This window comes from Solanum tuberosum, unplaced genomic scaffold, assembly GCF_000226075.1.
Source record: "Solanum tuberosum cultivar DM 1-3 516 R44 unplaced genomic scaffold, SolTub_3.0 scf00144, whole genome shotgun sequence".
Classification (NCBI taxonomy): domain Eukaryota; kingdom Viridiplantae; phylum Streptophyta; class Magnoliopsida; order Solanales; family Solanaceae; genus Solanum; species Solanum tuberosum.
Genome location: NW_006239074.1, coordinates 955,687 through 972,356, shown reverse-complemented (window position 1 = coordinate 972,356; position 16,670 = coordinate 955,687). Strand labels below are relative to the sequence as shown.

General features: G+C 32.3%; 1 protein-coding gene across 3 annotated transcripts; it reads right to left on the bottom strand.

Annotated features, from left to right (window-relative positions):
• Nucleotides 1–5,468: 5,468 nt before the first annotated feature.
• On the bottom strand, nucleotides 5,469–10,087 carry GAMMA-TMT (gamma-tocopherol methyltransferase). 3 transcript variants are annotated; one of them, XM_015311087.1, is made up of 7 exons: nucleotides 9,504–10,086; nucleotides 7,728–7,897; nucleotides 7,035–7,139; nucleotides 6,700–6,903; nucleotides 6,504–6,606; nucleotides 6,312–6,414; nucleotides 5,469–5,713 (listed from the first exon to the last, which is right to left on the bottom strand). In XM_015311087.1, coding segments are annotated over exons 1-7 (1,107 nt in total). In that variant the 5' UTR covers nucleotides 9,925–10,086; the 3' UTR covers nucleotides 5,469–5,712.
• Between the last annotated feature and the right edge of the window lie 6,583 nt (nucleotides 10,088–16,670).

Genomic DNA, 16,670 nt, shown 5'->3' with positions numbered 1-16,670 from the left:
TGTACAATTGCATTTGAATGTGACATGATTCTTTAACCTCGTGTAACTAACATTACTTTATTTGCATTTTATTTCATTAATTGAAAATAAAATAATAATTGTCCTCGTAGCCATACGTTGTATATAGATGTACTTTCCATATTTCTCTAACTTTTTTTTTAAGAGGATGCACCTTGTACTTGAAATGATTTATATAATATTGTTTCATGTATAAAAGAGCTACACAATTCAATGAGAAGTATATATTCCCTTTGTTCAATTGTTTTTTCTTACTTTTCAATTTAATTCCCTTAAAGATATATATCTTTTTCTTACTTTTCATTCTTATTCTGCATTTTAATATTTAAATATAACTTTTTGTTAACAAAATGATATTTCTTGCTTCAATTAATTTCATTTCTTCAATCTAGCTGAAAAAACAACCGAAACTTGATCGAATCTAACCCATACACTAATTTCAATCACTAATCATTCCAAAATAGAAAAAAAAAATAAAGCAACATGTCATCTTGATTGATTTATTTTTAATTAATTGAAAGTGTAGGCCAAGTGTTTTTTTGTTATAACTATTTCTTCTTATCCACAAACAAAAAAACAAACACACAAAAGCAAAATCTATGCTTTTATTGAAGACCATAATTTTTTAATTTTTAAATATGTTATTGGAGTTGGGAAAGTGCTTGTGATCTTCCCTTCACATAACAAACAAACACCAAAAAGAAGGGACAAGATGCAAAGTTGTTGTGTATTTATTTATTTTTATATTAAAAGTTGCAGAACATTTATTGAGCAAAACATGAAAATATTATATTTTTAAAAGTTAATTGGAGATCTCTTTTATATGCTTTTTAATGAAAAAAAAGAAAAGGAACCCTTTCGAGTAGATTCTATAAGGAGTTAGGACAGTTCTTACTTTCCTACTTTCTTGTCTTTAAGCATTGGCACGTGAGGGCCACCACCTCGTGACTACTTTATACTTGTTTCATTTATCCCTGTCGAGTTTAAATTCTAAGTATGAAATCACGTCTCATAAGGACTATTTTAGTGCTATTATTAAACTTTTAATATGATTTTAAATTTAATAGTACCTCAATATAAATACTGAATGACAAACGTGAAATAATAAAAGATAATAATCATAACTATAATCTGATACATTATAATTATTTTTGAATAGGATTATAAAATAATAGTTTATTTTTGAAAATATTTTTTTCCTTTTCTGAGATGTGATGTAGTACTTCATAGAATTGATTACCAAAAAAGGAACTTGAGTTTGGAAACAAAAAATTACAAATTTTGGGGAAAAGTTGAAAATAGTATTTAAAAAATTGAAGTTGTGTATGAACATTAATACAAATTGATTTTTTATTTTGAATTTTTGAGAGTGATTTTGAATGAAAATAACTTTTTTCGGAGTTTTTTGAATAGTTAAATTCTGAAGAATGATAACTCTATGATCAAACAATTTTCCTTAATAAATGAAAAATATCAATAGTCAAATATATTGGCTCTTAGCTTTTAAAAATCTACCAATACATTAGAACTTTGCCATTTTAAACATTTCATCAAATAATTATTCTAAAAAAGATAAAGACAGTCATTTCAGTATGAGGAATCACTTAATTAGCATTTTGTGGTAATTTTATTTTCAACAGACTGTCAATAGCATAATGTTATTTCTTCTTTAATTTAACCTCTTAATTATACTTTAAGAATTTGTCTACCTTAACTTATAAAAGTTTAATTATTTTTGAATTTTGAAATGGGCATTAATGATTTTTTGGGTGCTTTGGGGCGCTAGATCCATAGGCTATAACACACGAAAAATCGAGAAAATCGGGTAATTTCTAAAAAGGGCTTGTAAATGCGGGAATGGGCGTGAAAAAAATGGTGTGAGTATACGTGGTGGTTCCCCAACTCATTACGGAGGTCCTCATAAAGTTTTTTTAGAAAATTTTTTTGGGTGCTCCGAGGCGCCAGATCCATGGGCTATAACACACAAAAAATCGGGAAAATTGGGTAATTTCTAAAAAAGGGCATGTAAATGCGGAAATGAGCGTGAAAAAAATGGTGTGAGTATATGTGGTGGTTCCCCCACTCATTACGGAGGTCCTCATAAAGTTTTTTGAGAAAAAAATTTATTGTGCTCCGGGGAGCTAGATCCATGGGTATAACACACGAAAAATCGAGGAAATTGGGTAATTTCTAAAAAGGACCTATAAATACGGAAATGGGCGTGAAAAAATGGTGTGAGTATACATGGTGGTTCCCCAACTCATTACAGAGGTCCTCATAAAGTATTTTGAGAAAAAAAAAAATTGGTGCTCCGAGGCGCCAGATGCATGGGCTATAACACACGAAAAATCGGGAAAATAGGATAATTTCGAAAAAAGGGCTTGTAAATGAGGAAATGGGCGTGAAAAAAATGGTGTGAATATACGTGGTGGTTCCCCAACTCATTACAGAGGTCTTCATAAAGTTTTTTGAGAAATTTTTTTTGGGTGCTCCGGGGCACCAGATCCATGGGCTATATAACACACGAAAAATCGGGGAAATTGGATAATTTCTAAAAGGGCATGCAAATGCGAAAATGGGTGTGAAAAAAATGCTGTGAGTATACGTGGTGGTTCCCCAACTCATTACGGAGGTCCTCATAAAGTTTTTTTAGAAAAAAAGTGCTCCGGGGCGCCATATCCATGGCGATAACACACGAAAAATCAGGAAAATTGGGTAATTTCTAAAAAAGGGCATATAAATGCGGAAATGGACGTGAAAAAAATGGTGTGAGTATGCATGGTGGTTCCCCAACTCATTACGGAGGTCATTATAAAGTTTTTTAAGAAAAAAATTTCTTGTGCTCGGGAGCGCTAGATCCATGGGTATAACACATGAAAAATTGGAAAAATTGGGTAATTTCTAAAAAAGGGCTTGTAAATGCGGAAATGAGCATGAAAAAATGGTGTGAGTATACATGGTGGTTCCCCAACTCATTACGGAAGTCCTCATAATTTTTTTTAAAATAAAAATTGGGTGCTCTGGGGCACCAGATCCATGTGCTATAACACACGAAAAATTGGAGAATTTGGATAATTTCTAAAAAAGGCCTGTAAATGCGGAAATGGGCGTGAAAAAATGATGTGAGTATACGTGGTGGTTCCCCAACTCATTACAGAGGTCCTCACAAAGTTTTTTGAGAAAATTTTTTGGGTGCTCTGGGGCGCCAGATCCATGGGTTATAACACACGAAAAATCGAGAAATTTGGGTAGTTTATAAAAAAAGGGCCTGTAAATGCGGAAATAGACTTGAAAAAATGGTGCGAGTATACGTGGTTGTTCCCCAACTCATTACGGAGGTCCTCATAATGATTTTTTTTTGGGTGCTTCGGGGTGCCAGATCCAGCCTATTATAACATACGAAAAAATGGGGAATTTGGGTAAGTTCTAAAAAAGGACCTGTAAATGCGAAAAAGGGCGTGAAAAAAATGGTGTGAGTATATGTGGTGGTTTCTCAACTCATTACGGAGGTCCTCATAAAGTTTTTTGAGAAAAAAAAATTAGGTGCTCGATGCCATATCCATGGGCTATATCACACGAAAAATCGGGAAATTTCTAAAAGAAGGCATGCAAATGCGATAATGAGCGTGAAAAAAATTGTGTGAGTATACGTGGTGATTCCTACTCACAAAAAAACAAGAAAATCGTGTAATTCAAATAAATAACAATTAGTACTCTATAATTCTATTATGAAATTTGATAACCTTACTAGTATATTTACTACTAGTTTCACTAGATGCATTCATCCGATTGCACAAAATATGAATTGTACTACATTAAGCGTTAATGCATTATGATGTCTTTTTGCTTTAATACGTAGAAACCAAAACTTTACAAAGAAGACTTTCTTTTTTTTCTTAATTACAATTGTTTCTTAACACAAATAAGGTTTAGACAAAAACTATTGAATTTTGTCAAATTCGTGATTAGAACTCTTTGATCTGCTCCGACTAGTGTGCACCATTTCAAGAACATATAAGCGCTTTGTAACAATTTTTTAATTTTCCACAGTTCTTTATCTAGGGATGGCAATGGGGTGGGGCGGATGCGGGGCATGGTGGGTTTAAGGCTAAGTGGGGCGGGGCGGGTTGAAGTGAATTTTTTTTAAAATTAATGCAGGTTGCGGGCATACGTAATTTTATGTGGGTTCAAATTTAATTTTAACTTTTTACATGTTATAAGAGTGATAGAACATTATTTATTAAGATAATTTCTATAAAGCTACTAAAATATTAAAAATAGTAAATGAAAATGGTTCAATAAAAAGTAATACAATTTCTTACATGTTTCGCAATTGACCTCTAATAAATAAATTTTTAAGTCGCTATCCTATTAAATTAAGGGAAAAGGGTCTGCTATATCCTTAACTTTGTCATTTTGAGCTGATATACCCTCGTTATGAAAGTTGCTCATATATACCCTACTTATATACAAATGACTCTCATATACCCTTTTCCTCTAATGGAAATGAAAAAAAAATAGTTTAATTTTTTATTATTTTTAAAAAATAATATATAATCCCATATGAGTATATTTAATCCTCCTCAAACATATTTTTTTTAACTTTTTTGTTTTCAATGACTAATTTAAATTTATTATTTTGATGGTCAAATTTATTTATGTTTCACTTGTAAAACTTATTATAGATGACCAATTTTTTTTCTTCAAATACAAAAATTAAATTACAATATAGACAAAAAAAATAGTTTTAAATTATAATATAGCCACAAAAAATAGTTTTAATTTTTTTTCTTTACACCAAGGAATGAAAGAAAAAAATAAAATAAGGATAAAAAACTCAAATAATTATAATCAAAGAAGTCAAGAAATAATTTATGTATGAAAAAGATTAAAATATACCTTGAACTTTGCTAGAAGAATCATATATACCCCTCAATAATATTTAAGAAAATTAAAAGTCAAAAATATAAACTTAAAACTAATTTTTTCACTTCCGTTAAATGAAGGATATATGTGAGCTCATTTTGTAACGGCAGGGGTATATGTGAACCGTTTGTATAACGGTAAAGGTATATATGAGCCACTTTGATAACAAGGGACATATCAGCTCCAAATGACAAAGTTGAGAGGTATATCAAATCCTTTTCCCTTAAATTAATGTAACTTAATGAAAAAAATAATTTATATTTATGAATTTTATTTTTAGTATCAAACTTAACTAGAAAAAGAAAATATTAAAAAAGTTATGTGGGGCGGGTTCATGCAGGGCAGGTTTATGCAGGGCGGAGTGGGACGAGTTGAAAATGAAAAAAATTGTTATGCGGGGTGGGGCAGATTAAAAATTTTGCGGGTTAAGCTCAACCCACCCACCCCATACCGCACCGCCCCATTGTCATCCCTATTTGTATCATACTCAAAGTACTTACAAACTCATTAACATAATTAGCAGATAAGCTGAGCAATTCTTCTTAGAACTAGATACCTTGATACTCTTTTGATGATTGGTACAGTACAATGTGGCAATTTCACAATACAACATGTTAAATGGATTATTAAAGCTATTGTAGCAAATGTGGCAATTTCTTCAGCTTGCAATCCAGAGTTCATTCAATGTTGCATTTTCTGTACATTATAGATAGTTTATTTTTCTTCCAAGATCCATAGATGTTTATTAACCAGTAGCAAAGCGAAGAACCTGCAATAAGAAAATAAGTAATCAGAAAGTTGCAACTATGTTATTCAAAAGGAACAAAAGAGATTAAATTTAAGAAAGAATAGAGAAGTATCACTTCCTTGCTAAAACTGTGACTTTGTAAACAGACTCTATAGTCTATTTGCTAGAAACAATTCCAAAAATATTTATTTTATATCAATCAACTACGTCTCAATCTCAAATTTGTTGGTGTCAGTTAAAGATTGATATATGCAATCAAAAATCAATCCTTTCGTAGAAATTAGACGTCACCAACTGATACAGGAATGGCTGTCAAGACTCAGGAGAGGTGTCAATGGTAACCAAAACGAAAAAGAGGAAGAAAAGGAGACATGGCTGCAAGTACCAGCCAAGACCAACGATGTTGTTGGTCTTCAAACGGAAACAAATTGTAATAAACCAATTGAGTAAGTTTGTAAGGGGTTTAAAAGCTCAATTGTAAAGATAAATAAACAATATTGATAAAGCATCATTAGTTAAGAATCCTCCGCGAACAATAAAGTGTTCTAACTGTTTGAGAAAGGCTTTCTACTTTTAGATACCTCAAGGAAATTCTCATTTGAACAAGACCCTCACTTACTATTCAGGTTTTCGACATGTGATGATGGCAAATTTGATGAGACCTTTCTTGTATCCTTCAATCATTAGTGGCATTGCCAGTGCAGCTTTGATTGTCTTCCATCCTGATAAGGTAACTCCAATAAATCAAATACGAAAAATGGGTGCCTTAAATTTTTAGTAGTAGTACACATTTTGGCAAGACACAACTTACCACTGCGTAGTACTGATGTGAAGCCCTTCCATGTCAGTGCTGATTTTATGACTGCTGGCCAAAATGGAGCAACATTCTCAGACCAATCTTCTGCCTTGATATCCTGCCAGTAGCCACAAGATTAGCGGGGAACGAAAAGAGTATGTCTGAGACTGGTTCACGACATAACTAATAGCAGTTAGTAGAATTAATTTACCTGAAGAGAGTTGGATTGAAGTAACCTCACATAATCAGCAGTGGAACACCATGCCGGAAGATAGAAGGCTTTACATATCTTATTTAGCAGCTCTTTTTCCTCTGGAGTCAGAGATTCCTCTGAAGGGGAAAGGTCCCTGTGGCACCATGTGACAAGGATGATTGTGCCTCCTGGTGCAGCCACTCGAGCTAATTCGCCAACAAACTAACAATTAGGGAAACAAGGTTAGGAAAAACACTGCACAATAATTAGTGACAAGTGCGCCCCCATGTACATTTTCTGAAGTTCAAATATACAACGAGATAAGTAAAAAACATGTATCAGATATAATGAACCTTTTCTTTGTTTGGCATGTGTTCTCCACTCTCCATGGACCAAACCAAGTCGAATTGCCCATCTGGAAAAGGCTGATTCAAGGCGTCTGCTACTTGAAATGAAACCTGCTCATTTATATTCCGGTTAATGAACAGAGAGGCAAATTTTATGTAAAAACATATAAAGATATCACAATACGTTGTAGGAGTGGGAGCCAACAGGGGAAAGGTTACGTTGACATACAAATGATATTGAGGAGAAAACCAGTTAACTTTCCTCTTTATTAGCTCCCTTTAGAAATCAGTCCAATTAAAATAGCGTAAAGGGAATCCAAATAACTAATGCAAAATTAAGTGTTTTCACAACTAACTGAAAAAATGATCATACTGTGTCATTTTAGAGAAACACTTCCTGGTGGATGCTGCAATATACAGCCATTATACGTGTAAAAGTTATCACATGGATTTATGTTCAGTACAGAATCTCCTGATAACTATGTAATAATGATTCACTAAACATCAACGAGCAGAAGTTTTGCACAATGAACGTAGCTTTAAGAACTCGCTCATTAAAACACATACTATAAACTATCCTCAGTTCTATGAATCAATAAAATACCATTAGTGTTTAACTTATTCAAGGAGACATGCTAAAGTGATTTAAGTTTCTCACACATAGCGTTGTAAAGCAATTTCTAGCTCAAAAGCATATACCTTATCCCCTAATCCCTGAGCATCAGCAAGAGCTTGAGCCCTCTCTGCTTGTACAGGACTCAAAGTGATACCTTTAGCTGTAGCGCCATATTTCTTTGCAAGGTACCTAGAACTGCCTCCTATGCCACATCCAACATCAACTATGGACGTTGGTTTTTTCGCTGGATCTTCTGCACATATACAATATGCTAGTAAATTAAGGTACTCATTATAAGAACAAAAAAATGATTGATTTCAGAATACATAATTACAAAAGAAGGAAGCTTCAATAACACAGTTTCTCATCATTCATGTAGGAAAATCAATCTTACAACATGCAAGTACTACCAAGTCGGATAATTAGAAAAGTTTTCCTTGCCCTGACATGAGTAACAAAAAATCCTATGAGAAGCATGATCGCCAGCCAGTGGAAGGTTATTTATATTTCCCCAATCCATGCACTAATTTACCCTGTATAAATTGCCTTTGTATAACTAGGTTCAGGACAATTATATCTTAGCCAGTCACAAGAATGACTCCATAACCTTCCTTTTCACTAATTTTCCAACCATGAAAAAATCCCGAGTTTATGCATCTGCAAATATCTACATAAATACAAATAGTTGAAATAATAAGAGGATACAAAACAACTATTGTATACAACTCATATGGAAAACGTTGGATTGTTAATTCCAACATGTAAGATAGCACAACAACATACCCAGTGTAATCTCACAATTGTGTTCTGGGGAGGTTAGACTGTATGCAGACCTTACCCCTATCTCTTGGAGGTAGGGAAGTTGATTTCTGAGTGACCAACATCTAAGATGGGCACAAATATCAAAAAAAGCAAAGTTTAGCTTTACGAAAGTGACAATTAATATTGCACAATCTAAAACCTAACAAATGGTCCATAGAGACATAAATATAAATGAAGTCAAGCTACTATTAACAACACTATAGCTTGCCCCCATGCTACCACTAAAACTCAATCAAATAGGAGCTGAGGACCACAATACAATTTCTTACACCTAAATCCAAGATCATGTAGGCGGATCCAAAATGCTACCGTAGTGCATAAATCCAGATTATTCGGACTCCAATGCAGATACCAGATGTCAAATAGGAAACCCATAAGCTGTTACTAGCTATCAATATATTCAGAACCAAAACAAAACAAAAAAGTTCTCGTCTTTCTCACATAATCTGAAAAACATCATCTACACCCTTTACTCTTCAGAGTTCAGCCTTTTTGTCTTCAACATCTTGTTTCCCCATTTCTTGAACTCAAAGTCAATAGACCCTTCTTTTTCCTTGGAAAGAAGTCCAACTTCTTAGCTTCTTCTATGGATAATAACAAAAGAGCTCTAAACCTAGAGGCAGATTCTATCAATACAGATTAGAGGCAGAGTGTTCGATTAATCCAAATTCACGTTGAAAAATCTCATATTAGGTAAAGTGCTTCCTAACAAAGTGACTTCATAGGACTCGAACCCGAGACCTTTACTTACCACTCTACCACAACCCGTATTGGTACTGGGGCAGAGCTAGTATCCAAAACCTTTCAAGCAGAAAATTACACTATTTATATATGATTAAAATTATTTTTATGTATATATACAAGATGTTACCCCTTTCAACTTCAACTTTTTCATATTTTGAAACCCTAAAAATTCTCACTAGTCACTATCGCCAACAACAATAGTCTATTTCCGATAGACCCTCAGTAAGTAAAAAAATGAAAAAAGAGGTAGTAGTAATACTAATACTCTGGGAATGGGAGAATCCCATTTTTACCAGAAATAGCAGCAAAACTTAGCGCCTTTTCAATCATACGGATCTGAGCAGCACGATGATCAGAAAGTTCTACAGATGACTGAGGTTCATAATAACCATGATGCATATGGTCACCCCAAATATCTTCCCAAATCCCAGAAGACTCATCATATAAATCTGCAATTCCTTTTTTCAACTCCTGTTGATTCTGTATTCCAACTTCTACTGATGATGAAGACACAACATTCATATCAGTAACACTAGCCATTCTTCTTCTACTATTACTACTACAAGTAATGATTCTTCTCCTAGTATAATTTTGAATAATATTACTGTGAATCTGGGGTTTATGAAGAGCGAAGATAACAGAGGAGGAGGAAGATGAAGGACACGTGGGGTTCAATGATTGGATAGTACAAGCGGAATAGCATTGGCTGCCCATTATGATTTATTACTATATACTATCTATAGAAATAATTTAGGGGACAGTTGAAACAATGAAATAAGGAGAAACAATGAGCTAATAATAATTGTTTGTTTATTTATTTACTACAGCAGCAATATTGGAGTTTCCAAAAGATATGGAAAGTGATAACATCACATGCCAAAAAATTACGCAGGTATACGTGGAGTGTTACATATCTTTAATTTCTGCTTATATTTGGATGCTAAACCGGAATACTAGATAGAGAATCTAAATTCGATTAAATCTGAATCACACATTATTTAAGATTTAAATTTGAGATATTTAATTAAAGATGTACTCACTTCGTTCCAATTTATGTAGTACTTTTCTAATTTTGAGATTTCAAACAAATCTATCTTTCACCTAAATTTTTCATGTCTTTTAAATATTTTGTAGGGAAAGGGGTCAAAATACCCTTAAACTATGTGAAAGGAACAAAAATGTCTTTCGTTTATAATTTGGTTCAAAAATGCCCTTACCATCAATACTTTGGTTCAAAGATGCCCTTGCAGTCAATACTTTGGTCCAGAAATGCCTCTATAGTTACAAAATGGGTCAAAAATGTCTTTTTACGAATAAATATATATATTTTTTCTTTTTAAGCACATCTTCTTCCTAATTAAAATATTATTAAAGAACACTATTCTTGTTTTTTCTTCTAAAATCACTTTAACAAATAAAAATGTAGAAAAATATTTTTGTTCTTCTTAATCTCATTTTATCAATTAAAATAGAATAACTTCATGTACCCTTTCGACAAATAATATATGTCATATATATATAAGATCATCGTAAATCCATCATTAATTGATATTTATATAACGATAAAAAATAATGATAATAAAATAAGAAATATGTTTTTCCTGAGTTGAAGTAAGATAAACATTTGCTAATTTAAAAAAACATTATTAGAAAAAGAATGTGTTAAAAAGAAAATAATGATATATTTATTTGGAAAATGAGCATTTTTTGTGACCCATAAAATAACAATAAGGGCATTTTTGGACCAAAGTATTGACGGCAAGGACATTTTTGGACCAAACTACAAACGGAGGATATTTTTGTTCATTTCACATAGTTTAAGGGCATTTTTGAACCAAAGTATTGACGGTAAGGACATTTTTTAGCCAAACTATAAACTTAGGGCATTTTTTGTTCCTTTCACATAGTTTAAGGACATTTTTTTTTACTATTTTCCCTATTTTGAATTGTCAATTATTATGACACATAATCATTTGTACGTAGTTTACAAATATATAAATTTCTTTTCAAAAACTTTGAAGATTTCATGTGCAAATTTCTTATCAAACTTAAATTATTTGACTTTCGAAAAACTAAAAGCGTCACATATATTGGGGTAAATGTAGTATCAATTTAGCAATGTACCACAACTCATATTGGTAAATAGAGAATTAAGTAGTAATTTCTACTTGTAATAAGAATAAAATATTTTTAAAATATCTATTTGATTATAAAATTTTGGTTTTTTTTTTTTTCAAATTGACCAATTTTTGGGACTTTAACTCAGTAAACTTTTAAATTTTTTTAAGTAAAATGTATGTTCAAATAAAATTCGAATTTTTAAGTTTCAACAACTTCATAATCTATGGCAAAGCAAAACCTAAAAGATTGATCCAAAACTATCCATGTGTTAATAATATAATTCAAAAATGTCTTTATTGTTACTTAACTATATTTTTAGAATGTTTTTCTTTTTCTAATAAGGATTTTTCTTTTCTTTTTAAACACTTATTTTTTATAATACTCTACATATTTTGTATTTTTCTAATAAAGATGCCGTTAACAATATGATTCAAGAATAGTACTTCTCATACAATTTCTCCATAACTATGATTAGAAAAAAAAATAGAGATGTTATGTAAATAATAACTAAAATATCGTTAAATTAATATGACCTTTTTCAAAGAAAAATTTGAATTAATGTATAACAATTCATTACTCCCACTTTAGAAAAATAAAGTATTCGCACTTTTACTTCTGTTTATTCAGTTTTAACAAATTGTGAGAATAAATATTTTTTTCATCATATTTATTTTTAACATTAATTACTTGTCACGACCCAAAATAACAAGTCATGATGGCACCTATGTTCCCAACCGATAGGTAAGCCAGCCTAATACTTTACCAATTCAATTCAATATTTAAAGTAGAAAGATAAGTGAAAACATCATATTCAATCACTAAGTCATTTAGAAATATGAAATGCGGAAATCTAAATTACCATCCCAAGATTTAGTGTCATAAGTACAAGAGCTTCTAAAAGTCACTACAAGTCTCTGTTTATATAACAAGTCTAAACATAAGAAATATCCTATCAGAATACCAAAACAACCTAATAACTAGAGATAGATGAAGGTATGGGCGGTAGAACATCCAAGCAGCTCACCACAACTTCAAGATAAACCAAACTCAGACTCAAGCTCCAAGAAATATGCTCGAATTCGAATACAATCTGCACCACAAAAGAGTGCAGCAAGTGTAGTATGAGTACGAAACCACGTGTACCCAATATATCTCATAGACCGACAACAAAGAAGTAGTGACAGGAGTATATAAGAAAATAATCCTTTAATTTTTACAAGTCCACATTATACTTATCAACCAAGTTTTCATCAATAGAGATAATTAAATGTCACGAAATGTTTAACCACCAATAACACACATAATCAACGAGAATGAGGGATGTAATGAGATGCAATGCAATGTGACACCATGAATAATATGCCTCAGATGCCAAGTACTCTCTCAACTGTATACACATGATACTCCTCGGAAATACATCGAGAGTCCATGACCCATGGGGGACTAGCGAGGTCCATATACCGACACGGACGATCTCCACGTGTCTGTGCGGATGATCTCAACGCACTATCATAAAATCAAACAATCCCCAGCACGAACGATCTCCACGTGCCCAAATTATAATTTTAACTCGATCTCAACACGGACGATCTCCACGTGTTAGACCTTTAATCATACTCAATCTCATGTCAATGCATGTGCACAGTATGATATCAATAAAAGAGGATTATGCAACATCTCAATAAATCAATGTCGTTATGACATATAATCACCTCAATTATCACAATTATACGGGTTCAATAAGGAAACACAATCATACAAAAGAAATCAAGTCACTAAGTACATCAGCTAATGCCCATATGATTTGGCATTCTCGAATTACAATCTATCATGTTATAGTAATAAACTTTCCCTTTAATAACACAGGTACTCGTACCAATGCCCGTCACACTATTGGTACGAGACCCCATCTTTCACCCTTACCAATTGTCTATTCCATTTTTTAATCTTTAATTAGAAAAACGTCCTTCAACGAAGTCTACAAAGTCTTAACATACCTCGAATGCTGAACACGTGTCATGAATCCTCAAGATTTTCCCCTTCCCTTTCGCAAAGCTTCAACATGTTCACAATCTATCACATATGCATTATTCATAAGTAAACGAATCTATAGACATCCATCGAGCTATACCTCTATCCCGAACCCCAAAACTTATTCAAACTTCACGAATGTTACCATCTTATTCCCCTTAAAATTTCGCACTTTTTAAATATATTATCGACTTAACCATGATGGTCACTCTTGGACCAATTAACCACTATTGGTAAACAATTGTGAACACCACCAGAATATTTCAAGACACAAAATATGCTACGAATTTAACTAAGTGATACAGTGATCCTGAACCAAAGCAACAAACAACATTTGTACTATCCACTACGCAGCACCTTACATCCACTCACCTATCATTAACTCAAAATGATATATAAATCTCATCCAACCTAATGACACCAAACTAACACCCATGATATATAATGAATTCCAAAATTTTTGGTGCCATCTAATATGTCAAGTCTCATATTCCTAGATTTTAAGCCTGGAGTTATATCTTAATTCCACTAAATAACATACTCTAATAGTGTTCATATATATCCATTATGCTTAATAATTAATAGTGACAAGAGTAGCAACAGAAACTAACAAAAATTTAACAAAAGACTCCAACTTCCAAGCCTTCATAATTACTATACTTCAGTTCCTTTTAAATGAATTACCACTTAAAATCAATGAGTCAATCATTACCGTAATGATTAATCTCTCCTAATTAACAATTAATTTTCCTACCAAAGAAACCATCCTACGGTATAGTGTCAAGTTCCAATATTTGCTTTCCTTAACTTTATTTATTATTTATGTTCCAGTCGAAATTTTATCAACACAATTCTATATTCATTAATGACAAATTCCGACCGAAATCTTGCTAGCACTGATTTGTTGGCAGCAATAACTTACAACATATTTCTAACCCGTTAAGCCAAATAAAATTCCTACCCAGACAACACATACACACACGACAATATCAACTTAAATTATTTTTCTATTACCTGGCAGATTTCGTGATGGTTGAGGTTATGCGATGATTCTCCTCGTCGTGTGCAGATAGAAGTTTTAGTGGGTTGTGGGGGTGACAAAGAATTATTAACCCTCAATTATTCTTAATTCATCTATTTACATGGGCCAAATTACTTGGGTATTAATTGAACTATGTATTTGGCCCACTACCTAATAACTATAATACTCATTAAATAAAAATTCATCAACTAGATACTCATAATTACTGAATAATTTAAAATACCCTTTTAAATTTTTTTTCCGGAAGAGTCAAAATAGTCCTAGTTCTCAAAACGAACTAGCGGGTCGTTACATTACTTATTCTCAAAATTATCTTCAGAACCTAATACTAAATATCAATTAATAAAGATAGCATAGTAAAATAATCACAATAACAATTATTTTTTAATAAATATAGAGAAAATGGCCAAATGCCCCCTCAACGTATATCCGGATTTCCAACTACACACTTAAACTTTACGGGAGTCCTATCACCTGCCTAAACTGTTTAAAAATGAAATAATTATACCCTTAAAAAGCCATAATCAGATCTATGGTGGCATGTGAATTTCACACATTTGACATGTGAAAAAGTCATTAAATATGTTTTTTTCATTTTTTATATCTCTTTACCCTTTTCTTTTATATTTTCACCCATCCCTTCCATCACCAAAGCACTTTCACCATTTTCATCATTACTAGAACACCATAAGTTCATCAAAACTGGGTCTTTAAAAAATACAGGTGAATAATGAACTGAGTCTTTGAGAAAGATAGATGAATGATGATTGCAGAACTCGTTCAGAGATATTTGGACATTGCTCTGATAATCTAAAAAATAAACTAAAAAAAGTGAAGGAATAGGGGAGAGAGGACGAACAAGGCAGAATATTGCCATTAATGAAGGTCACCGAAGCTCTCGAGAAAGACGAGGAGGAGGAGCCTACGATGTCTTCCACATCATCATCAATAATTTCGAAGAGGAAAAGCTTGATTCATCGACGATTGATGAATTAACGAGATTGATAGCGACAATTTTTGAGATGTAGTTGATTGACTGAGATTTGAGATTGATAATTAAAGGATCTATTAGTAAAAAAATTGAATTTGAAGTAAACACAGATCCCCCAAGATGCTAGTTCTTAAAAGGCAAGAAAGAAGAAAATTGGTGTGCCCCATTCTGCAGTTTCTAGTGCTGCCTCCCAAATGAGGTGAAGATACGAACATTTAATCGGTCAACGAATCTGGGAGGAATGTTCAAGAATCCTTGAACTCCATAGAGAGATTAAGCACAGTGTTGTCAAATAGTTGGGAGTCACAATGTGTTCATCTGTAAAATGTACACTTTTGTATACATTAAATATTACCTGTAAGAGAATGTGCACTTTGTACCCAAATAATTCATCAAGTAAATTGATATATTATATTAATTTTTTATTTTTTTTTAATAAAAAGCAAACCCAGGTTGATTTTTCTCAAATCAGATCTAAAGTATTTTGGGGTGATATGAATATGTAAATTTATCTACAATTGATTTAGGTTGATTGGTTTTGCAAGAGTTTTACATGGGTTTGAAAATTGGTTTGAAGTCAATAATGATAAACTCGATGGAGATGGTGGTGACAACAATGACTTAGAGATGGTGAAAGATGAGGAAATTTGATTTATATTGCTATGGACAAGAAATAAAACAAATAAGAACAAAAAATAATTTAAAATAAATATATTTATTGAAAAGGGATATTTAAAACAAAATTTTAATAATGTTTTGGCTGCTCACTCTCCCAAAGAGAGTGAAATACACTCACTTTGTCAGGTAAGCATTTAGGGAGGTAATAATTTCAGTCTTATAAAATTCAGAGGGGTAATAGGACCTCCGTAAAGTATGAGTGTGTAGTTGGGAATTGAAGGGTAGATTTTCTTATCTTATATAGAAGCCACAAATGAGCTTTTTCATTGGTTGCACATATAATTTATTGTGGTTACAGTTGTAGTTTAGTGGCAGAGTCAGAAACTTTATTAAGGGTGTCTAAGAATAATGATGTGGAGCTGTCAAAATAAACCAAAAATAATTGTGGTATATGAGGTTCAAACTCAAAACTCCTTCACTTAATGGACACCTAGTACCACTGTACCAAAGGTATAGCCTTTATCAAGGATGTCTAGTTTTAAATATATATCATTTGAAAGTAAAATTTGACATATATATATACTAGATAATGTGGCCCGTGCATAGCTCAGACCCAATAATATAAATAATATGTTTTGGGCAAATAACCGAGTTTTT